At 42.1% G+C, this 18,594-nt stretch overlaps 1 protein-coding gene across 1 annotated transcript in view; it reads left to right on the plus strand.

The window, feature by feature from the left end:
• SCIN (scinderin) overlaps positions 1-18,250 on the plus strand; it is a 55,716-nt gene extending 37,466 nt beyond the window's left edge. Inside the window, exons 9-16 of the mRNA XM_080665464.1 lie at positions 478-599; positions 1,319-1,409; positions 5,731-5,901; positions 11,359-11,536; positions 11,801-11,922; positions 15,376-15,453; positions 16,975-17,035; positions 17,441-18,250. Of these exons, the coding sequence (XP_080521590.1) occupies positions 478-599; positions 1,319-1,409; positions 5,731-5,901; positions 11,359-11,536; positions 11,801-11,922; positions 15,376-15,453; positions 16,975-17,035; positions 17,441-17,568 (951 nt within the window). The 3' untranslated portion in view covers positions 17,569-18,250. The remainder of the gene's footprint in view (positions 1-477; positions 600-1,318; positions 1,410-5,730; positions 5,902-11,358; positions 11,537-11,800; positions 11,923-15,375; positions 15,454-16,974; positions 17,036-17,440) is intronic.
• Positions 18,251-18,594: the final 344 nt, after the last annotated feature.

The following is an 18,594-nucleotide window of genomic DNA, read 5'->3' on the forward strand; positions in this document are numbered from 1 at the left end:
TTGTGGCTGTTGTCAGAGGGCTCACAGCTCCCGGGTCTGGCTCTATCTCCTGCTCAGATGCCCTTTTCTGGAGCTGAGCACAGCCATGTAACCCTGTGGCAGATGTGTCCTGGCTACCGTCCCATGTCAGGACACAGCATCTCTGAGATGTCCTGCCCTGCCACCCAGGGCTACTGAAACCCAGCTCTTGGGTTAAGCCAGGCCCTTGGGTTAAGCCAGGCCATGCTGCCATTTCTCAGCTCACCGGATGGCGTGGGAAGGCTTCTATTTGAAAACACATCTCTCCACCTGCTCGTGTCCAAATTCCTATCCTGCCCCTTTATAATACAATAACTTTTAAAATAAAAAATACTTTTTATTATTAAAAGTTGTTTAGTAATAGATCTAGACCAACCTTTTTAAAAAAAGAAAAACTTCTGAGAAGTATTATTAGATCAAGAAAATGCTAATTTGGGCACGCATATTCCATCCTTTCAGATTTGGCGTGTGGAAAGCAATGGTAGGATTGAAATTAACCAAAATTCATATGGTGAATTCTATGGTGGTGACTGCTACATTATACTCTACACATATCCCAGAGGACAGATTATCTACACATGGTAAGTTTCCCTCTGGTATAAAATCTCAAGTTTCATAGAGGCCAGATATTGCTCCCAAGTTAAATGTCATGAAATTCTATGCAAAATAGGATAGAATTGTCCTATAGTTATCCTAGTGAGATTTGTATAGCTTGTAGTATTTCCTTTCAATATGATTTTGACTATATTTTGTAGCTTCTGCCCATAAGCAGGAGGGATTAGATAAAACTCATTCTCTCTAGTCTAGGAAAAAGGTTTGATATGCAAATGGGAGTGTTCTCCTAGTGGATATGTAGCTGAATATCTCATCTCCTGTGCTCAGCCATTTGGTGCTATGCTCACGGAATATTCATGGAACAGTGAAGTGATTCTGATATCCAGCTTAGTAGGATTGGCTCATGTTCTCCTACTCAGATGGAGAATTTTCATTATGGATATGGTTTCCCAAAATAGGCAGCTCCAACTTAAAGCCAGACAGACAACTTAAAGCTCACCTAACTTATAAGGAGCTAAGCCCCCATTTCTTTACCTACACAATGGAGATAAGGATACCTACCACATGCAGTTCTAGACAGTACACAGGACAAGTCGTGGCTCCACGTTAGTACTTGCAGAAAAACGGTGGCTTCTACAGCCATATCATGTGAAACCACAATAACTTGTCTCGACTCGAAACGCCTGTGTTAGAAGGTTTTAAAACTTAAATACAAGCTAATTTGTTTTGCTTGGGTCCCCTCCAGGCAAGGAGCCAATGCCACGAGAGATGAGCTGACGACCTCTGCCTTCCTGACTGTTCAGTTGGACAGATCCCTGGGAGGACGTGCTGTGCAGGTTGGGATATTTTTATGATGTTCAAGTTCTACTAGCCCAATGTCTAGTTTAAGCCCCCAACCCAACTTGGGATGGGGACTTGACCTTTTCTATATATTACTTTTTTTTCATTTTGGAATTCAAATACCTCTACTCTTGTGCCATAGCAATTCTCTCAGACTCGAGAAGAGAGAAAGGAAACAAAATAAAAAACAACAAAACCCAAACATACTATTAATAGACTAAAGAGCCTGAAAGGATCTTTCCTTTAGAATCTCATCATATGTCAATGTCAGTCACTTGACATTAAAACTGTGCTGAGTTACCACGTCCAGCTGTTGTTAAACAGATGTGATAAGGTAGATTATTCCCCCACCCCCATCCCTGCAAAGATGTCAACATCTTAATCTTCTGGACCTGTGAACATGCAGTTATAAGGCAAAGGGGAATTAAGAATGGAGATAGAATTAAGGTGGCAAAGCAGCATTTCTTAAAATAGGAAGATTATCCAAGATGACAGGGTAGATCCAGTATAATCACAGGACCCTTACAAGTGAAACAAGAAGGCAGGCGGAGTTAGAAGGAGGCCACACGAGAGAGACTCAACCAGCAATTGCTAACTTTAAAGATGCAAGGGGCCCCCACCCGAGGAATACAGGCAGCCTCTAAAAGCTGAAAAAGACAAAGAAATGGATTCACTCCTAGAGCCTCCAAAGGCATGTAGCCCGGGGACACCTGGATGTCAGGCCAGGGAGATTCGTTTAGGACTTCCAACCTCCAGAACTCTAAGGTAAATTTGTGCTGATTTAAATCACTAGCATTATAATAATCCTATCTAATAAAGAGGGAATATGCTAATTGACCTTCACACCATCGCAAAGATGGCGGTGCCCGCAGCCAATAAGGAGGGAATATGCTAATTGACTGCCCACCCTCAAAGATGGCAGCACCCACAGCCAATAAGGAGGGAATATGCTAATTGACTGTCACGCCCTCAAAGATGGCAGCGCCCACAGCCACAAGATGGCGGCGCCCAGTCCCCTCTGCCCCGCCGGGACTGCAGGCATGCGTCAAGGCTGCACCTACCTTCAGAGTCCCCCAGACCCCTCAGCCCCCCAGCTGCCCAGGGCCGGCTGAGGCTTGCGCTGCTGGCAGTGACAGCAGTAGAGGTGTGATGGGGCGTTGCCTTCCCCTGATCGCCAGGTCGCCTCCCGGGAGCCCCTGAGGGCTCCTGGACTGTGAGAGGGGGCAGTCTGGGCTAAGGGACCTCCCCCCTCCTCCAGTGCATGAATATTCATGCACCGGGCCTCTAGTTTGTTATAAAAGCAATAGGAATTAAATACAGCAGTATAAAACAAGCACAGATGAAGATTTTAATTAATATAACAATGTTTTACACTCTCCCAAATCACAAAAGTATGTAAGGAATGTCTGATGAGAGCATAGACCCTTACTTTTCCCTCTGGGTTCCAGAATTTTGACTGTCACAAAGTCTAGCAAATTGAGGGGGGTGGGGAGTGGAGGAGAGGGAGAAAGAGAAATAGGAAAGAAAGAGGAGAGAAGGGAGGAGGGAATAGGAAAAGAAAGGGGAGGAGAGAGGGAAAAGAAGGGAGAGAAGGGAAAGGAAAGGGATAGGAGGGAAGAAAAGAAAGGAAATCACGGAGGAGGAAAGAGGAGAGAAGAAAAAGGAGAAAGGAGAGAATCGTGTGTGGGAAGAAAGATGGATTCTTTATTTGGATGTTTCTAAAAATAAATTTTTGGTTAAGAATGACTGAACCCAAATTCTAAATGATGTCTATATGAATGAGTCAACCGATATATCTGTATTTCTATGTGTCTCTATATAGTGCATGTATATACCTGTATCTAGATATCTAGATATATCTATCTACCTATTTATCTAGAGAGAAGTAGACTGAGACAGAGAAAGAGGGAGAGAGAGAAATATTGAACTGACTAATCATAAAAGTTTGAACGTCATGTAATGGGACCCCGGTATCAGTGTCTAGTTCTACCTGTCCTCATTGTGTCAAAGGGACCATTTCCATCCTGGTTTGGCCTTCTTTCCTTTTCTCTCAAGTTCCTCTTCTCATGTTTATGGTGGAATATTTGCTACTTGTTTCAGGACCCTTAGTAGTAATCACAGGAAATTCTTGGTCTCGGCTGATCTAATTCCTCAACGAGTAACTCAAATACAGACTTCAAGGAGGCTTTGTTACTCTTCAATGTGGTCCAATCTGTCTGTCCACTCTTCTTACCCCCAGGAGTGGCACTGGCTTGTTCCTTGCCTGTCCAGCTCTCTTCAGTGTGTTTGTTTCTCTCTCCCTCTCCCTTCCTTCCTCTCTCCCTCCCTCCTCACTTTCTAGCTGAATCAGCTCACACTGCCTGGGTATTTTCTCTGGCTGACTTTGGGAAAGGAGTCTGCTCCCATCAGTGGGGAAAAGCATCTTCCAGATTGGGGTTTAGACTGAGAGCAGGCACTGGTTTGGCCAGCATAGTAACATTCCTGATACAGTAGCACTAGGCATTCCCTTCCCAGGAATGTGTCTTACTGACTTCCTCATGCCTAATGTCAAGTGAGCAAGATTCTATGTGGTATATGGGTTTTTTATTTTGTTTGCAAAGCTTTATAAATATGTAACTGCTTCTTAGTAATTAAATAGGTAAGTCAGATCCTTTAGTACATACAATCTAAGATGTGGAGGCACAATTTGATCTTCCAGCTCGTTTCCCTTTTGCCTTGGTAGTTGTTGATAGATAAACTATAAAACAAGTGAGTCTATATGTAAAGGTGCATATTAACTTTTTAAACAATGAAATTTGTTCATTTTTAACTAAATTAATAAGGTGATTGAATTTTTAAATATACTGGACTCTATTTCACCATGAAGTATATTCATTCCTTGAATTAAATATTTCTAGCTAAAAACTGGCATCATCTATGCCATTTATCTTTAACATATTCCTTACCAAATTATGTAAAAACTTTGAAGATGTTTATTATGCATTATAAATTCCACATTTCATGGTAAAATATTTGAGATACCCAATACATTTATTTCCCTTGTTTGCCAGTTGAATCCTAAATTGACAAAGTGGTAATGTGTAGTTTAGTCACTAGATGGCAGTAGTTTACAAAAATGCATAAACTCAAGTTCTTAATTGCTGTTTTAAACATTCTGTAGAGTACATTAACAGTATTGAAAATTCTTACTTTTTCTTTCTCATTTCACAGGTAGAATGAGTCTTAATCAGTGGTCTTCTTCTTTTAGGTTGGCAATTAAGGTTTTCTCAATGTTGTGGGCAGTGCCAAGCCAACAACAGTGTTAGGTACTCCTAGCTAAGCTCACCCCAAGCTTTGGGGTTGTGACTCAACAGACATTTTCATAATTTACTACTCACTTATTTGAATATCTACTCATTGAAGGATATCCATGAAATTAATTATTGTCAATGCTCCCTAGGCCTCCCTACAATGGTATATGCATCAGCATTCCTACTACCTTGGCTTCTAGAAAAGGAACAGAGGAGGTGAGAGAGCATTTAATTTTAGCACAGGGCAGAATAATTGACAAAAATGGGGGACCAGCACAAAATTTGAACAGTTTGTATAAAAAATGCATCCATAGTTTATGCAAGAAATAGTGCATTTCTAATGCAATATCTAGTATTAAGCTAATAGGTGAAATTAAATAATTTTCCATTTATTTTCTTATCCTGAAAAGTCTTTATAATGTATTTTTAAAGTGCTTATGTTAAACAAATTATTACCATTTCTGAAGTTAAGTTTAAAAATAGGAAGCATATTCTGTTTATTTTGATCTGTTTTTGATGTTTGGATAGAAATCAGTTGTCTTACTTGAGGAGGCATTTGAATGCACATCTCTTAACCTGAACAAGATCCAAAACATGTGAGAAACAACAAGTATATCCCTAAACATCTGCAAAGTGTTGGTACTCTTGAAAAAAGAGTCATTTTCATGAAAGATGGCATAATGCGTCAGCACTTGGTTTTTTCTCTTCTGAACATAGATGGACTTCTTACATCTTTATGCTTTCTGGAAGCAGAAACCGGGTGCCATATGGCGGTGTTTCCCCTGAGGGGTGCTGGCCAGGAGGGTGGGGTCTGGAGTAATAAATGTTTCTTAAGTCAGTGAGGAAACTGGGCTTCATGATCATGAATCCACATCTTCTGTCAATCACTGTTCCTTCTGTTCTTGACTTCTGGTTTATTTCTGTTTGTTTGTTTATTTTATTTTAAAAAGACTAGTAGGAGCACACTTGGAAATACAACCTTCTCTCATGGCACCCTTTATTTTATTTTTTATTTCCCCTCCCCCAGATTCGAGTCTCCCAGGGCAAAGAACCTGCTCACCTGCTGAGTTTGTTCAAAGACAAACCACTCATTATTTACAAGAATGGAACATCAAAGAACGGAGGGCAGGCACCTGCTGCCCCCACGCGTCTCTTTCAAGTCCGGAGAAACCTGGCATCTATCACCAGGATTGTGGAGGTAATGTCACGCGTTCAGTAAAACCACCTGAGCCCCCAGCAACTATTAGCCTTTAAAAGTTGGCAAGAACACTCCCTTCACTTTTATAACGAAGCTGGTGTTCACAGTAAAAATACTAAAGGCAGGAGAATTGAATAAGTAGTCAACTCCAGACACTAGGCTGCTCACATTTGTTAACTGCGTTATACCAAAGCAAATGGATTTTAAGAATAACGTAACAAATCAAGCTGTCAAAGGCATGAGGCAGCTTACGCTCTACCTTGGAAGGCCTGGGGGAAGACGGATGGCGCGTGGTGATCAGATGACCACACTGGGGAATTTGGGAGGGAAGCCCCTCGTCAGTACGCCTGTAACGAATGTGGGAAACAGGCTTTGCCACATTGGGCCAGACCATTACTCAATCTGACAGCAGCTGTGAAAGAAATCAAACCCCATATCACAGTGTCATAAGACAAGAAGGCCTCCAGTATGGGCAGGGCCAGCAGGTGCAGGCTTTTAGATGGCTGAGTGCTTTGACCTCTAGGATGATCCATCACTCATAGCCCGCTCTCAGTCACTCTTGAAATCCAAGTCTCCCACATCAACCAAACTGCCCTTCACACCCTCCTCCTCTAACATGGACCCTCTGCCAACCCTTCCTCTCTGCACAAGCCGTTCAGCTGAGCCCTTAAAACCAGGTAGGTCATAGCATCTCCCCACCTGCAACCTCTTCTCTGAGCCACCCTCTCCCTTCGTGCTCTAATGTCCTCTGAGGATACAGATTCCCATGCAGCCCACTCAAGTAGAAATTGCGTTTTTCTCCCGTGCCAGGTGCAGGGATGGCGTGGAGGAGGTACCCCCCACCCCCGCTTATCCTATGACTTCTCTTTGTATCAGACTCTCCCTCCCCCAGCCCCTTATGCTGCCATCGACTGAGCAGCCAGTCCTTCCTCCCTTAGTCGTGGATGGCTTCCGCCTGGCCTCACTGTCCCCATCACTCTGGCTTCTCTCATCCACGCTTGTCCTTGAGCCCATTTCATCTCACACTCACCTTGCCGTTGGTGATCAGTGTAGCACCTCGGGTACTGTTTCAGACTAATCTCTGGCAAGCATGCCCTGTCCTTCAGCTCCTTTACTCCAGAATGCATTTTCAGCAATTCTTCAGTCTCATGCCTGAATCCTCAAACCTTTTCTGTCCACCACACCCTTCAGGTCCTCCTCTCTCTCCAAATCTCCAACATCCTGCTCTCTACAGATAACAGAACCAGAGTTCACAGAGAATGTAAATGTGATCACACAAAAATCACCTCTACACCCTCCAATTTCACCAACTTGTCTGCATCTGGATATTCTTCCCAGCTGTTTTATGAAATAAATTTGAATGGTTAATTTATTTACATTTAATAATAAATATTTTATAATAGTTATTTACATATAAATACAAAATCATTTTATAAGTTAATACCACTCTATTCTTACCCATAAATTAAAAATAAATAGTAATGTTTGTGTAAAGAATATATTGGCAAATAATTTAATGCATATTTATTACATAAAGTAATAAAACATGTCCTAGCTGGTTTGGCTCAGTGGATAGAGCACTGGCCTGTGGACTGAAGGGTTCCAGGTTCGATTCCAGTCAAGGGCACATGCCTCTGTTGCAGGCTAGATCCCCGGTAGGGGTGTGCAGGAGGCAGCCAATCAATGATTCTCTCTCATCATTGATATTTCTATCTCTCCCACTCTTTTCCTCTCTGAAATCAATAAAAACATTTTTTTTAAAAAAAGAAATAAAACATGACTCCTATTAAAATGTGACATCTGGGCTTCCTAGGAACTTCTCTGGATTTTTCTCTGTCCCGTGTTATTGTCCCTCCTCCAGTTCATTGTTATGGCAGTCAACAAACTTCTCTCTCTTCTGTATTATCAATTTACTAGAGGCCCTGTGCATGAAAATTCATGCACTGGATGGGGGGATCCCTCACCCCAGCCTGCCCCCTCTCACAGTCCGGGAGCCCTCATGGGTGGGAGGCGACCCAGTGATCAGGGAAAGGCGACGCCCCCATCACACCTCTGCTGCTGCCACTGCCAGTAGTGTAAGCCTCGGCCGGCCCTGGTTACCTGAGCTTTGGGTGACCCTGGGCGGCCGGGCGACTGACATCCAAAGCTTGCCTGCACCTCGGGCCGGTCCTAGGTGGCTAGGCAGCTGACATCCGAGGCTTGTCTGCACCTAGGGCCAGCCCTGGGCAGCTGGGCAGCTGACATCCAAGGCTTGTCTGCGCCTTGGGCCAGCCCTGGGCAGCTGGGCAGCTGACATCCGAGGCTTGTCTGCGCCTCGGGTGCCCTTATTTGATTTCTGATGGAAGCTCCCATCTATGGGCACCCTGGATGGTTGGGCAGCCACCATCCAAGGTTTGCCTGCACCTCGGGCTGGTCCTAGGCGGCTGGGCAGCCGACATCCAAGGCTTGTCTGCGCCTTGGGCCAGTCCTAGGTGGCTGGGAAGCCAACATCTGAGGCTTGTCTGCGCCTTGGGCCAGTCCTAGGTGGCTGGGAAGCCGACATCCGAGGCTTGTCTGCGCCTCGGGCTGGCCCTGGGGGGCTGGGGGACTGGGGAGACTGGGGGACTCCGGAGGCAGGCACGTGGAGCGGCCGGACCCACCTGGGGCAGGCCCGGCTGTGCTGTGCACCTGCCGCCCCAGAGGGGCTGAGGGGACTGGGCGCCACCATCTTGTGGCTGTGGGCACCACCATCTTTGAGGGCGTGGCATTCAATTAGCATATTCCCTCCTTATTGGCTGCTGGTGCTGCCATCTTTGTGAGGGTGTAATGGTCAATTAGTATATTCCCTCTTTATTAGATAGGTTTCTTCTGTCCTGGATCAGTTATTTCAGAATACAAACATGCCTCTAAGAGACTCTCATCCTCCCTTTAAAGACTATCTCTTGACCTGGACCATCTCAGTGACATCCTTTCTCTGCCCTCCTTAAAACCACAAATCCTCAAAACCCATGTCTTCACTTATTCACTTTCTCTACTCTTTTATGCCTATTATTCTCTCTAAGCCACTCCACTCAGACATCCATTCCCACCGTCCCACCTGCCTTCTGCCTTCTCTGATTTCACTTGTCTTAACCTCCCACGAGCATTTCCAGTCTCTCTTTCCTGTATTCCTGAAACACTGTTTTGTTTTGGTTCCCACCTCCCCCCCCACCCCCACGAGGCTTCTGAAACACCACACTCACCAGGATTTCTTCCAAACCTCAGGGCTGCTCTTCGCAGGGCAGTCCTGCTGGATTCTCGTCCTCCGCTTGACCCATGAGCACTTGCGTGCTCCGAGGCCCAGCCTTGGCTCTCTTCAGAGTGGTCTCATTCAGTTATGCAGTTAAAGGCCATCATATGTATTGATCTCTTCCAAAATAGTCTGTGCATGCCTTCTCCTATTCAATTATGACTAACTTTTAAAAAATCTATCAAACTAAAAGATGGGTAGGCTCTCATCTATGGGTACCCTCAGTTGATTCTGATGGAAGCTCTCATCTATGGGTACCCTCAGTTGATTTCTGATGGCAGCTCTCATCTGTGGGCACCCTCAGTTGATTTCTGATGGAAGCTCTCATCTATGGGCACCCTCAGTTGATTTCTGATGGAAGAGTCGGTGAGAATTGTTGCCATCCTGGTTTCTTCCCAGTGGACACTTCTTCTGAGACATGTTGGACTGCTTGGGATACAGCTCGTGCTTTCCCTGGATCTCCCAAACTGGCCAGCACATTCCTAGCCTCTCTGAAATGCGCTAATCGAAATCATTGTTTCATCTCCTGAGAGACTAACACTTTGTAACATTCTCTTTTGGAATGGCTTCCCTGACCCCTCGCCGTTCTGGGCCTGGGTCTCTTGCCACCTGTCTCTCCCATCAGCCAAGTTCTTCCTTCTGTACCGATGAGGAGACATTTAGAAATCAGAAGTCATGATTTCTATAATTCTGTCATCATATTGGATAGATTCCTTTGAGCTTGGTCCATGAGGTCTCGTTCCTACAAAGAGGATGGTAACTGCATCCCGGAATGTTCCCCACCCCTGGACACGTCTTTAATATTCCCAACAGCCATTCCTTCCTCCTTAACTGCTCTCTGGGGACAGGGTCCTGACAAACCCTGTGAAATCCTACTCTGCACATAGTCCATGCCTTGGTCTGGCACCTCAACGTGGTTGGCCAAACAGCACCATTTGGCATAGCTGATAACCAGCTCCCTCTTGAAATGCTTCCTTCACTCGGCCTCAAGAACAACACACTCCTATGTTCTTCCTCCCTCATCACTGCATCTCAGTCTTGCTCACTCATTCTTCATCTCCCTGTTACCACATGTCACAGAGAGTTCCACAGTCATGCAGAAAATGATACACACACTCGCAGTCACACCATCACAGCCAGACGTCCTCACAGTCACTCACACCGAGTCCCAACATCACCAGGTCCTGGACACAGAGACACAAGCCCACCTAGGCCAGTGGTCGGCCAACTCATTAGTCAACAGAGCCAAATATCAACAGTACAACGACTGAAATTTCTTTTGAGAGCCAAATTTTTTAAACTTAAACTTCTTCTAACGCCACTTCTTCAAAATAGACTCGCACAGGCCATGGTATTTTGTGGAAGAGCCACACTCAAGGGGCCAAAGAGCCGCATGTGGCTCACGAGCCACAGTTTGCTGACCATGGACCTAGGCACTCAGGCTCACTACCTGAGACTGCACATGCCAGTTCCTGCCCAGAGGCTCCTCCGTTAGCCTCAGTCTCCAGCCAGAGTCTGGGCCCACCAGGGTCCCTTCACTCCCCTGTGGCCACATGGAGCAGACTGTGTTCACGGGGCTGATCCAACACAGTGGCCACAGTGTCTTGGTTGAAAGGAAGGGGCATGTCAGTGCTGTGTTTTTAATCCACTATAAATAGTCGTTTATAATTTGAGCAATAATTTATCTGAGCCTGGAGCACTTTTTAGTGAACCTATAGTATTATCTCTTTGCCTAATTTGGACTCCAGTCCCAGTTTTGTGATTTTAAGGTGTCCCTTTGGTTATGTGATAAACCTCCTGTTTAGCAGGGGAGAGAAAACTGAATGGCTTTGCTTTATCTATTTCATTTGTAAAGATTATGCCCTCTTTCCCCTCCCCCATTATAGCCTATCCTTGTTCTTATGGTCCCTTTGAATATTATCTTTGTTATGTATCCCTGAAGGTTGGCTACTTTTGTTCGTAGAGCCTTGTGCTCCTGTCTGTGGGCAGTTGAGTTAAGCTGACACAGACCACCGTGCTCCTGCTCTAATGTGTGTAAGCCCTAGTGGTGTCCGCGTGCGGCCTGAACAAGCTCTCGGGAGTCAGGACAGAAGGCTGGATGGTTTGTCTCTGTCACAATTTCTCTGACATGTTTACCGAGGGGGCAGCAATGGGTTTGACCCACTGTATTATTTTTCTTAACGCTGTAGGTAGATGTGGATGCAGATTCGTTGAATTCCAATGATGTTTTTGTCCTGAAACTGCGACACAATAATGGCTACATCTGGATAGGAAAAGGTGCCAGCCAGGCGGAGGAGAGGGGAGCGGAGCACGTGGCGAGTGTGCTCAGATGCAAAACCACAAGGATTCGGGAGGGAAAGGAGCCAGGTGTGTGCTGTGGGGCCTGGGCCACTATTTGGTATGATTGCTAATCATGTAATTTATTTTTTCCATAACTAGTTACTTGGTAAAGGTTATTGGTGGAGGAGGGGGCGTAAGAATCCATTAGTTGCCAAAGTGGGTGATGATACCTGCTGTATTTAAATAATTTCTTAACATTAAAGTCGAGGTAAGATAATACTTGTTAATGTAACGCCGTAGCAACCAGATGCTCTTGGAAATGCGTCGGGTAACTCCGTGTGTCTTCCACAGAGGAGTTTTGGAATTCCCTCGGAGGGAAGAAGCACTACCAGACCTCTCCACTGCTGGAGACCCAGGCTGAAGAGCACCCGCCACGGCTGTACGCCTGCTCCAACAAAACCGGAAGGTTCATCGTAAGTGTTTTGGGAGAGACTTTCCGGTGTTGGCTATGACACTCTCCGATGCTCTGATTCTCAGTTTTCACTTACCTGCAAACCACAGGTGACACTCTTCACTCGACACAAGGTAGCTTTCAGAGTCAATGACGTAATGGATGTGAAAGCACAGGAATATTGTAATGTACTCTATAAATCAAGCTGCTCTGAAAAATACCAGCTACCATGCACCGGTGTCGGCATGCGTGTGGATGGATTTGCTAATTGAATAATTTGACACTTCTTGTAGGCAGAAAGAGTCGTTTCTGATCCAACTATGTAAATGTTACCTTTCAATTTCCTAGGGAAATATAAAGTTTCACCAGGTTGACCAAGTAATATATATTACGGAAATATAATCATTGGGCAAAATCACAGAACGGTATATACCCACTTGCAAAGTAACGGAAATCAGGAGGAATGTTTTATTTCAGTCACTCACAGGCTTTGAATTCCAGGAATTCGGAAGTAAAAGTATTGATGTACTAGTACAAGAGTGGTTTTGTACTGGGCTCTGGAATATCCTGGTAGCCCATTATCTCAGTTTAACTGTAGAAATCCTGTAGTTAAAAAAGTTGCATCCACACAACTTTTCAGCATATGCTTCTATAATTTCTTATTAGTAATATTTGCTAATATTGCTAATAACTTTGTTTGCCATTTTAGGCTCTTATATAAATATTTTGCTTAAAGAACAAATTCCTTTACTATACAAAATTTGATCTAAAGATTCAGTTGCCACACCCTGGTGAATACAAGCTTCATTTTTCAGCATACACACTTGAAAATTTCCCAAGTATTTTCCCAGCTACATGCTTGCTAGAAATAAAATGCTTTGAAGAAGAAACTGCTCAGGTACAAACAACACTTAATGTTTATAGGTGATTTGACCTAAAAATTAAAGACTTAAATAGTGGATTGTGATAAATATTTGTTTATTGGGCACTGCAATCGGTCACCTACTTTTTAGAAATCTCTGTATTTTATAAACTTGTCATCAGAAAAATCTGTTGTTTCACTCTTTTGATTGTAAACTTGATGTTGCATCCAAACAACTTTTCAGCACGTGCTTCTATAATTTCTTATTAGTATTATTTGCTAATATTGCTAATAACATGTTTGTTTTAAATGAAGATATACTTAACAAAAATAATATCTAGGCTTTGTTCTTAGATGTAAAAAATCTAATAGTCTTTTATTTTATTTTATTTTTCCTTCATGCACATATTTAAAAGAAAAAAAAAACCTTTTCTTCTACACCTACTCATTTTCTTGTTTGATGTTTGGAGCTCCTACTTCTTCACAATTTAAAGGAAAGGAGTGTTACTAAGAAGTGTTTCATCTTATCAGCATCAGAAAGCAGGCTTTGGACATGTAGATTCATGTCCAAAGGCAGCAGAGCCCATTGGTTAAAATCACAGCTTCTAGCGCCAATCTGCCTGTGTGATATTACTTACTTGGTGATATTATTTACTGGCTGTGTGACCTTAGGCTGCTTACTTACCCTCTCTGTGCTGTAGTTTTCACATCTGTTAAATGGGGCTAATCCTAGTATCTTCTTCATAGGGTTGTTGTGAATATTAACTTAGTTGTTGCATAAAAAGGATTAGAACAGTGCATAGCACAAAGTAATATTTAAGGTTTTTGTGTTTTTTTTAGCCTTTATGTGATTAGCAAATATTCTGTTAAAAGATAATGTAAACAAATTCCTTGCCTTTTGTAAATGGTTAGCTTTTCGTTTGCTTATTTATTTTGTTTTTTTTTTTTGTATAATAACCTCAGTATCTCATCAGTTACAGCCGTGGTCAGCAAAACTGCAGCTCGCGAGCCACATGCGGCTCTTTGGCCCCTTGAGTGTGGCTCTTCCACAAAAATACCATGGCCTGGGCGAGTCTATTTTGCAGAAGAGGCGTTAGAAGAAGTTTAAGTTTAAAAATTTGTCTCTCAAAAGAAATTTCAATCATTGTACTATTGATATTTGGCTCTGTTGACTAATGAGTTTGCTGACCACTGAGTTACAGCATACAGTATATGTATTGTCTTGCTCAGAGGGCTACAGATACAGTAGCTGGCAAACTCATTGGTCAGCTGAGCAGCAAACTGCGGCTTGCATGTGGCTTGCGAGCCGCAGACTGCCGACCGCTGCCCTAGGATCAGGTTGATGTGGGCTGGGCACAGCTGGAGGTTCTCCATTGGCTGCAGGTTAGGTTCATGCCTGTTTCCCAGGACAGACGCCAGGGGCACAAGAGGGCCCTGCTGAGGCACGTCGGCTAATAGGACAGCCAAGGCCACAGTCCTCTCTGCCTGCTCGACTGGACTGCAAAGCCACGTGGCAGACGGAAGGAGTGAAGCGTTGGGAACCATAATCCAATCTACCACACTTTCCTAAGTATCAGGGGGGGTTTTTCCAGAATTCTTTAAACATATTGAACTTTTCAGTAACAAGTGTGGCTCAGTTTGTTGGAGCATCATCCCGTATACCAAGAGGTCATGGGTCTGATTCCCAGTCAGGGCACATACCCAGGTTGCAGGTTCCATGCCAGTCAGGTGCAGTCCCCATGCATAAAGAGGCAACTGATCAATGTTTCTCTCTCATATCAATGTTTCTCTCTACCTCTCCCTCCTCTCTCTAAAAACAGTAAAAACATATTTGCTGGTACTGGATATGTTAAACTAGCCTTGTCAAACGCTTTAATGTTAACTATAGAATACAATTTAGCCCAAAACTTTGCATATGGAATATTATGTTATAATTTCATCTTATTGAGAATTGTTGATTTATAAAAATGACCAAACCTATTGATTTTATTAAAACAACGTTGACCTACAAAGGGAAAGAAGTTTAATACCCAGACCATAAACTCAAATGTGTCGACATAAGAAATGTCCAAACCTGTAGAGAATTTTTATAAGAGTTTGAGCCAAAACTGACAACATGTGCCAGGAGCAGATCTCAAATGCTCCTGAGAATAGCAGTTGTGCAGCAGCTTTTATGCATTTGAAGTTAAGGAGGGAGCGCCAGGAAGGTTACATGGCGGTGAGAAAAAGCAAGGTGGCGACTACATTACAGGATAGGTGACAAGGTTATGTTACCTATAGTCAAGACCTCCTTTGAGGAGTATTGCTTCTGGCATTTCCAAGCTGTGTTAACCCAGATGCACAAGAATAACAGACAGCGCTGGCTTAGACTTTTCACTAAAGAAGGTACAGGTCTGGAGTGTAGCTGTCCACCGTGATCTGCCCAGTTAGAAATTTATGATCTGATCTCTCTGTGTGGTTACTACCCACGGAACCTTTTTCTTTTGTCCACAAATGCAAAAAATGTCTTTAGAGACTTTAGGAAAGCAGCATGAATCTGTGAAGCAATTTGTCTATATATTAGAAAAATTACTTCTTGATGGTTTGGTCATAAAGTGATTTTATACATTTCAGATTGAAGAGGTCCCAGGAGAGTTCACCCAGGATGATTTAGCAGAAGATGATGTCATGTTGTTAGATGCCTGGGAACAGGTAAGACTATATTTTGTGCACAACAAGAGAGTGTACATGTAGCTGGGAGCTGCCAAAACCTGCTTTGAGAAGTGGCAAGTCTAATAATACATCGGCCTATGGATTTAGGCTGTATTGAAAGGAGACAACACATTTTGGCAAGTTGATACCTTAATGTAGAAATAATTCCATGGTTGTCAACTTTGGCTGTATAATTTTAGGCAAAAAAGTTTATTTTTCATTTATTTGTAAAATTCACTCACTCCTTATTTGTTCATATATTTATTTAGCCAACTAATAAATGCATTAGTTGGTATAAGTGGGTATAACAGGAGTACAATGCTGTGGGGAGACTGAAATATTCAGAATTTCTCTTGAAATTTGACAACTCACAGGAGACTCTTTCCCTGGGAAAGAAACAGACACAGAATAGTTTTGAATTTACAGAGTAGAGACTGCCACTGTTATGTTTATTTTGGAGAAAATTAATGGTGATTTAACATGGCACACAGATAGTTTTTTTTTAACCTCCATTTACTATTGTAAGTTAACAATAATAATAAAATAAATATATTAGGAACTAAATGACATGAACAGTTATGAAATAGTTGTCTGAATTTGGCCTACTCTTAGAGTCAACCAAACAATATTATAGGTCTGCTCTTAATTGCTAAGTCATTCAGTTATGTTACCCCTTAGATTCTTGTTAACTAGACTTACTGTTGTGGTGATCATTTTCACAATAGATAATTCTGTTATACACCTGAAACTAATATAATGTTATATGCCAGTTATACCTCATACTTTCCAAGTACATTACCAGGCTGTCGTGGCTTGTTCTCCACCCTGCAAACAAATATTCCAGCCCTTTCAGTATGAATTAGAACACAATCAAAACTAATAAGACCAAAATTTTCCTGCCAACAAGTGGCTTTAAAATGATTTCCATATAAGGTAATTCAGGGGAATTTTTCAGCATTGAAGTATGCAACCTACATATTTAAGAAGGAGAAGGACACATACAGAATATATTATTATATCAGTTTAAATAAAACATCAGTATTTAATTATTCAAGCACTTTTACCAAATTGTTAAAGAATACAATACTATAGGAGAACACGAAGCTTCCATCAGAAGTTCCTCAAGGGAGTCTGGAGTGCCCATAGACAAGCTGAGTGTGGTCCCCCCAGGATAACATGGGGATAATGATTGTCTTACACACCCCAGGGGAGAGGGCAAAAGAAAATTAAACAATCCGTAAGTTGTTTTTGAGAGCGTTCATTTTACTAACTGGAAAACACTATATAAACACAAAATATCAGAATGTGAAATCTGGACTGAAACTTGTCTGGATAGAAGTTGTAGGCGTCTCCTAATAAGTGTAGACACTGGGAAAGTGGTTGAACGCCTGCGCAGTTGTGTCCACATTTCTCACTTGTGAGGCTGTAAAGATTTAAAGAGCAATGTGTGAGGAGCACTTTGCATGGGGTCCAGCACTGAGTCAACACTCCTCCAATAGTATATATTGTTTCATTTTTCAGATTTTTATTTGGATTGGCAGAGATGCCAATGAAGTTGAGAAGACCGAATCTCTGAAGTCTGGTAAGCTAGATATCAATTATCCTGAAATTTTTAATTCACTTACATTTTTTTAATTATAGGTATAGTAAAATCTATATAATTGTTATAACCTAGGTTTTTTTAAAAATTCCTTTTGAACGATCCTGTTTTTTCTTCTGGCACAATTTTTGTTATTGAAAACATACGACTATGCCATAAGTATAATTCCATAAAGTTTGGATTTTTTTTTCAGGCAATAATGAAACTCTCATGGTACATTCTATAGTAGATGAGAGAAATCTATAAGTAATTGTTCATATGGAACAATATTTGACTACTTGGGGGCAAGGAAGATTTAATTTGTTACGTTTATTGAAAAACTTTTCATTCTATAGCTACTTTAATCAAGACTAATTAAATTTTATTTGTCTTTGTACTTCTTTTTAGCCAAAATGTACCTTGAGACAGACCCTTCTGGAAGAGACAGGAGGACGCCAATTATCATAATAAAACAGGGCTATGAGCCACCCACATTCACAGGCTGGTTTCTGGGCTGGGATTCCAGCAGGTGTTAAACTGGTTTTTGGAGGAATAAACAAACATTATGGCTGTCCCATTCCTGTTTGGTCAGCTGGTGGGGGTGCGTTATTTGACTTTAGAAAATTAACCTCAGCTATATGGCTATTTTTTAATGCCTAGGATTGGTTTGAAATTCTTTTTAAACTGGAATTTTCTGATGTCAATAGATAAGCAAAACTAAACTTTTGTTATGGACCGTTATTGGCTGTGCTTGAAACTGATTTATGTCGTTTTATATGATCCATAAAAGTGAAAAGCTAGGCACAAGCTAGGGGAGTTTGTCGGAAAATTTTAGTATTCAGGAGCCATTAGCCAAACTTGTTCTTTAACGTGCCAGAGAAGACAGCCATAATGTTCCATAGGTTCTTGTCCGTTCTATGTGTTCAAACAAGGAGTATATTTGCATTAAAGTTTGTTATTATGGCTTTAAAAGTTTGTTTTTCTTTTTTAGCCATTGTGATTTTGATGGCATTAACTCCTAAGTGTCATTTTCTGGGAGAAACTTCACCTTTTTTGCCTTTTTAAAAGCCTTTGAAAGCACAGCTCTTTAATGACAAAACAATTTGTATTCTGTTCCACATATATATATATTTGAAAGTACATGTTTATCATCCCCAAAAAATATGTACAGAAGCACTTCACTGATACAGTCTTCCATCATTAAAATACATCTTTTTGAAAAAGTATATTTGTTGTGACATTTTATTCAAATGTGATATGTGAGTTAATTACATTATTAATTTTAATGTTAAATCCTTTTATGCATAAATAAATATGAATTTAGCATTTCTTTTTTTTTAATTTTTATTGATTTCAGAGAGGAAGGGACAGGGAAAGAGAGATAGAAACATCAATGATGAGAGAGAATCATTGATTGGCTGCCTCCTCCATGCCCCAGTGTAGGTGGGGATCGAACCCGCAATCCGGGCATGTGCCCTGACCGGGAATTGAACCATGACCTCCTGGTTCATAGGTTGACGCTCAACCACTGAGCCACTCTAGCTGGGCAATTTAGCATTTCT

The sequence above is a fragment of the Plecotus auritus genome, assembly GCF_963455305.1.
Source record: "Plecotus auritus genome assembly, chromosome: 4".
Classification (NCBI taxonomy): Eukaryota; Metazoa; Chordata; class Mammalia; order Chiroptera; family Vespertilionidae; genus Plecotus; species Plecotus auritus.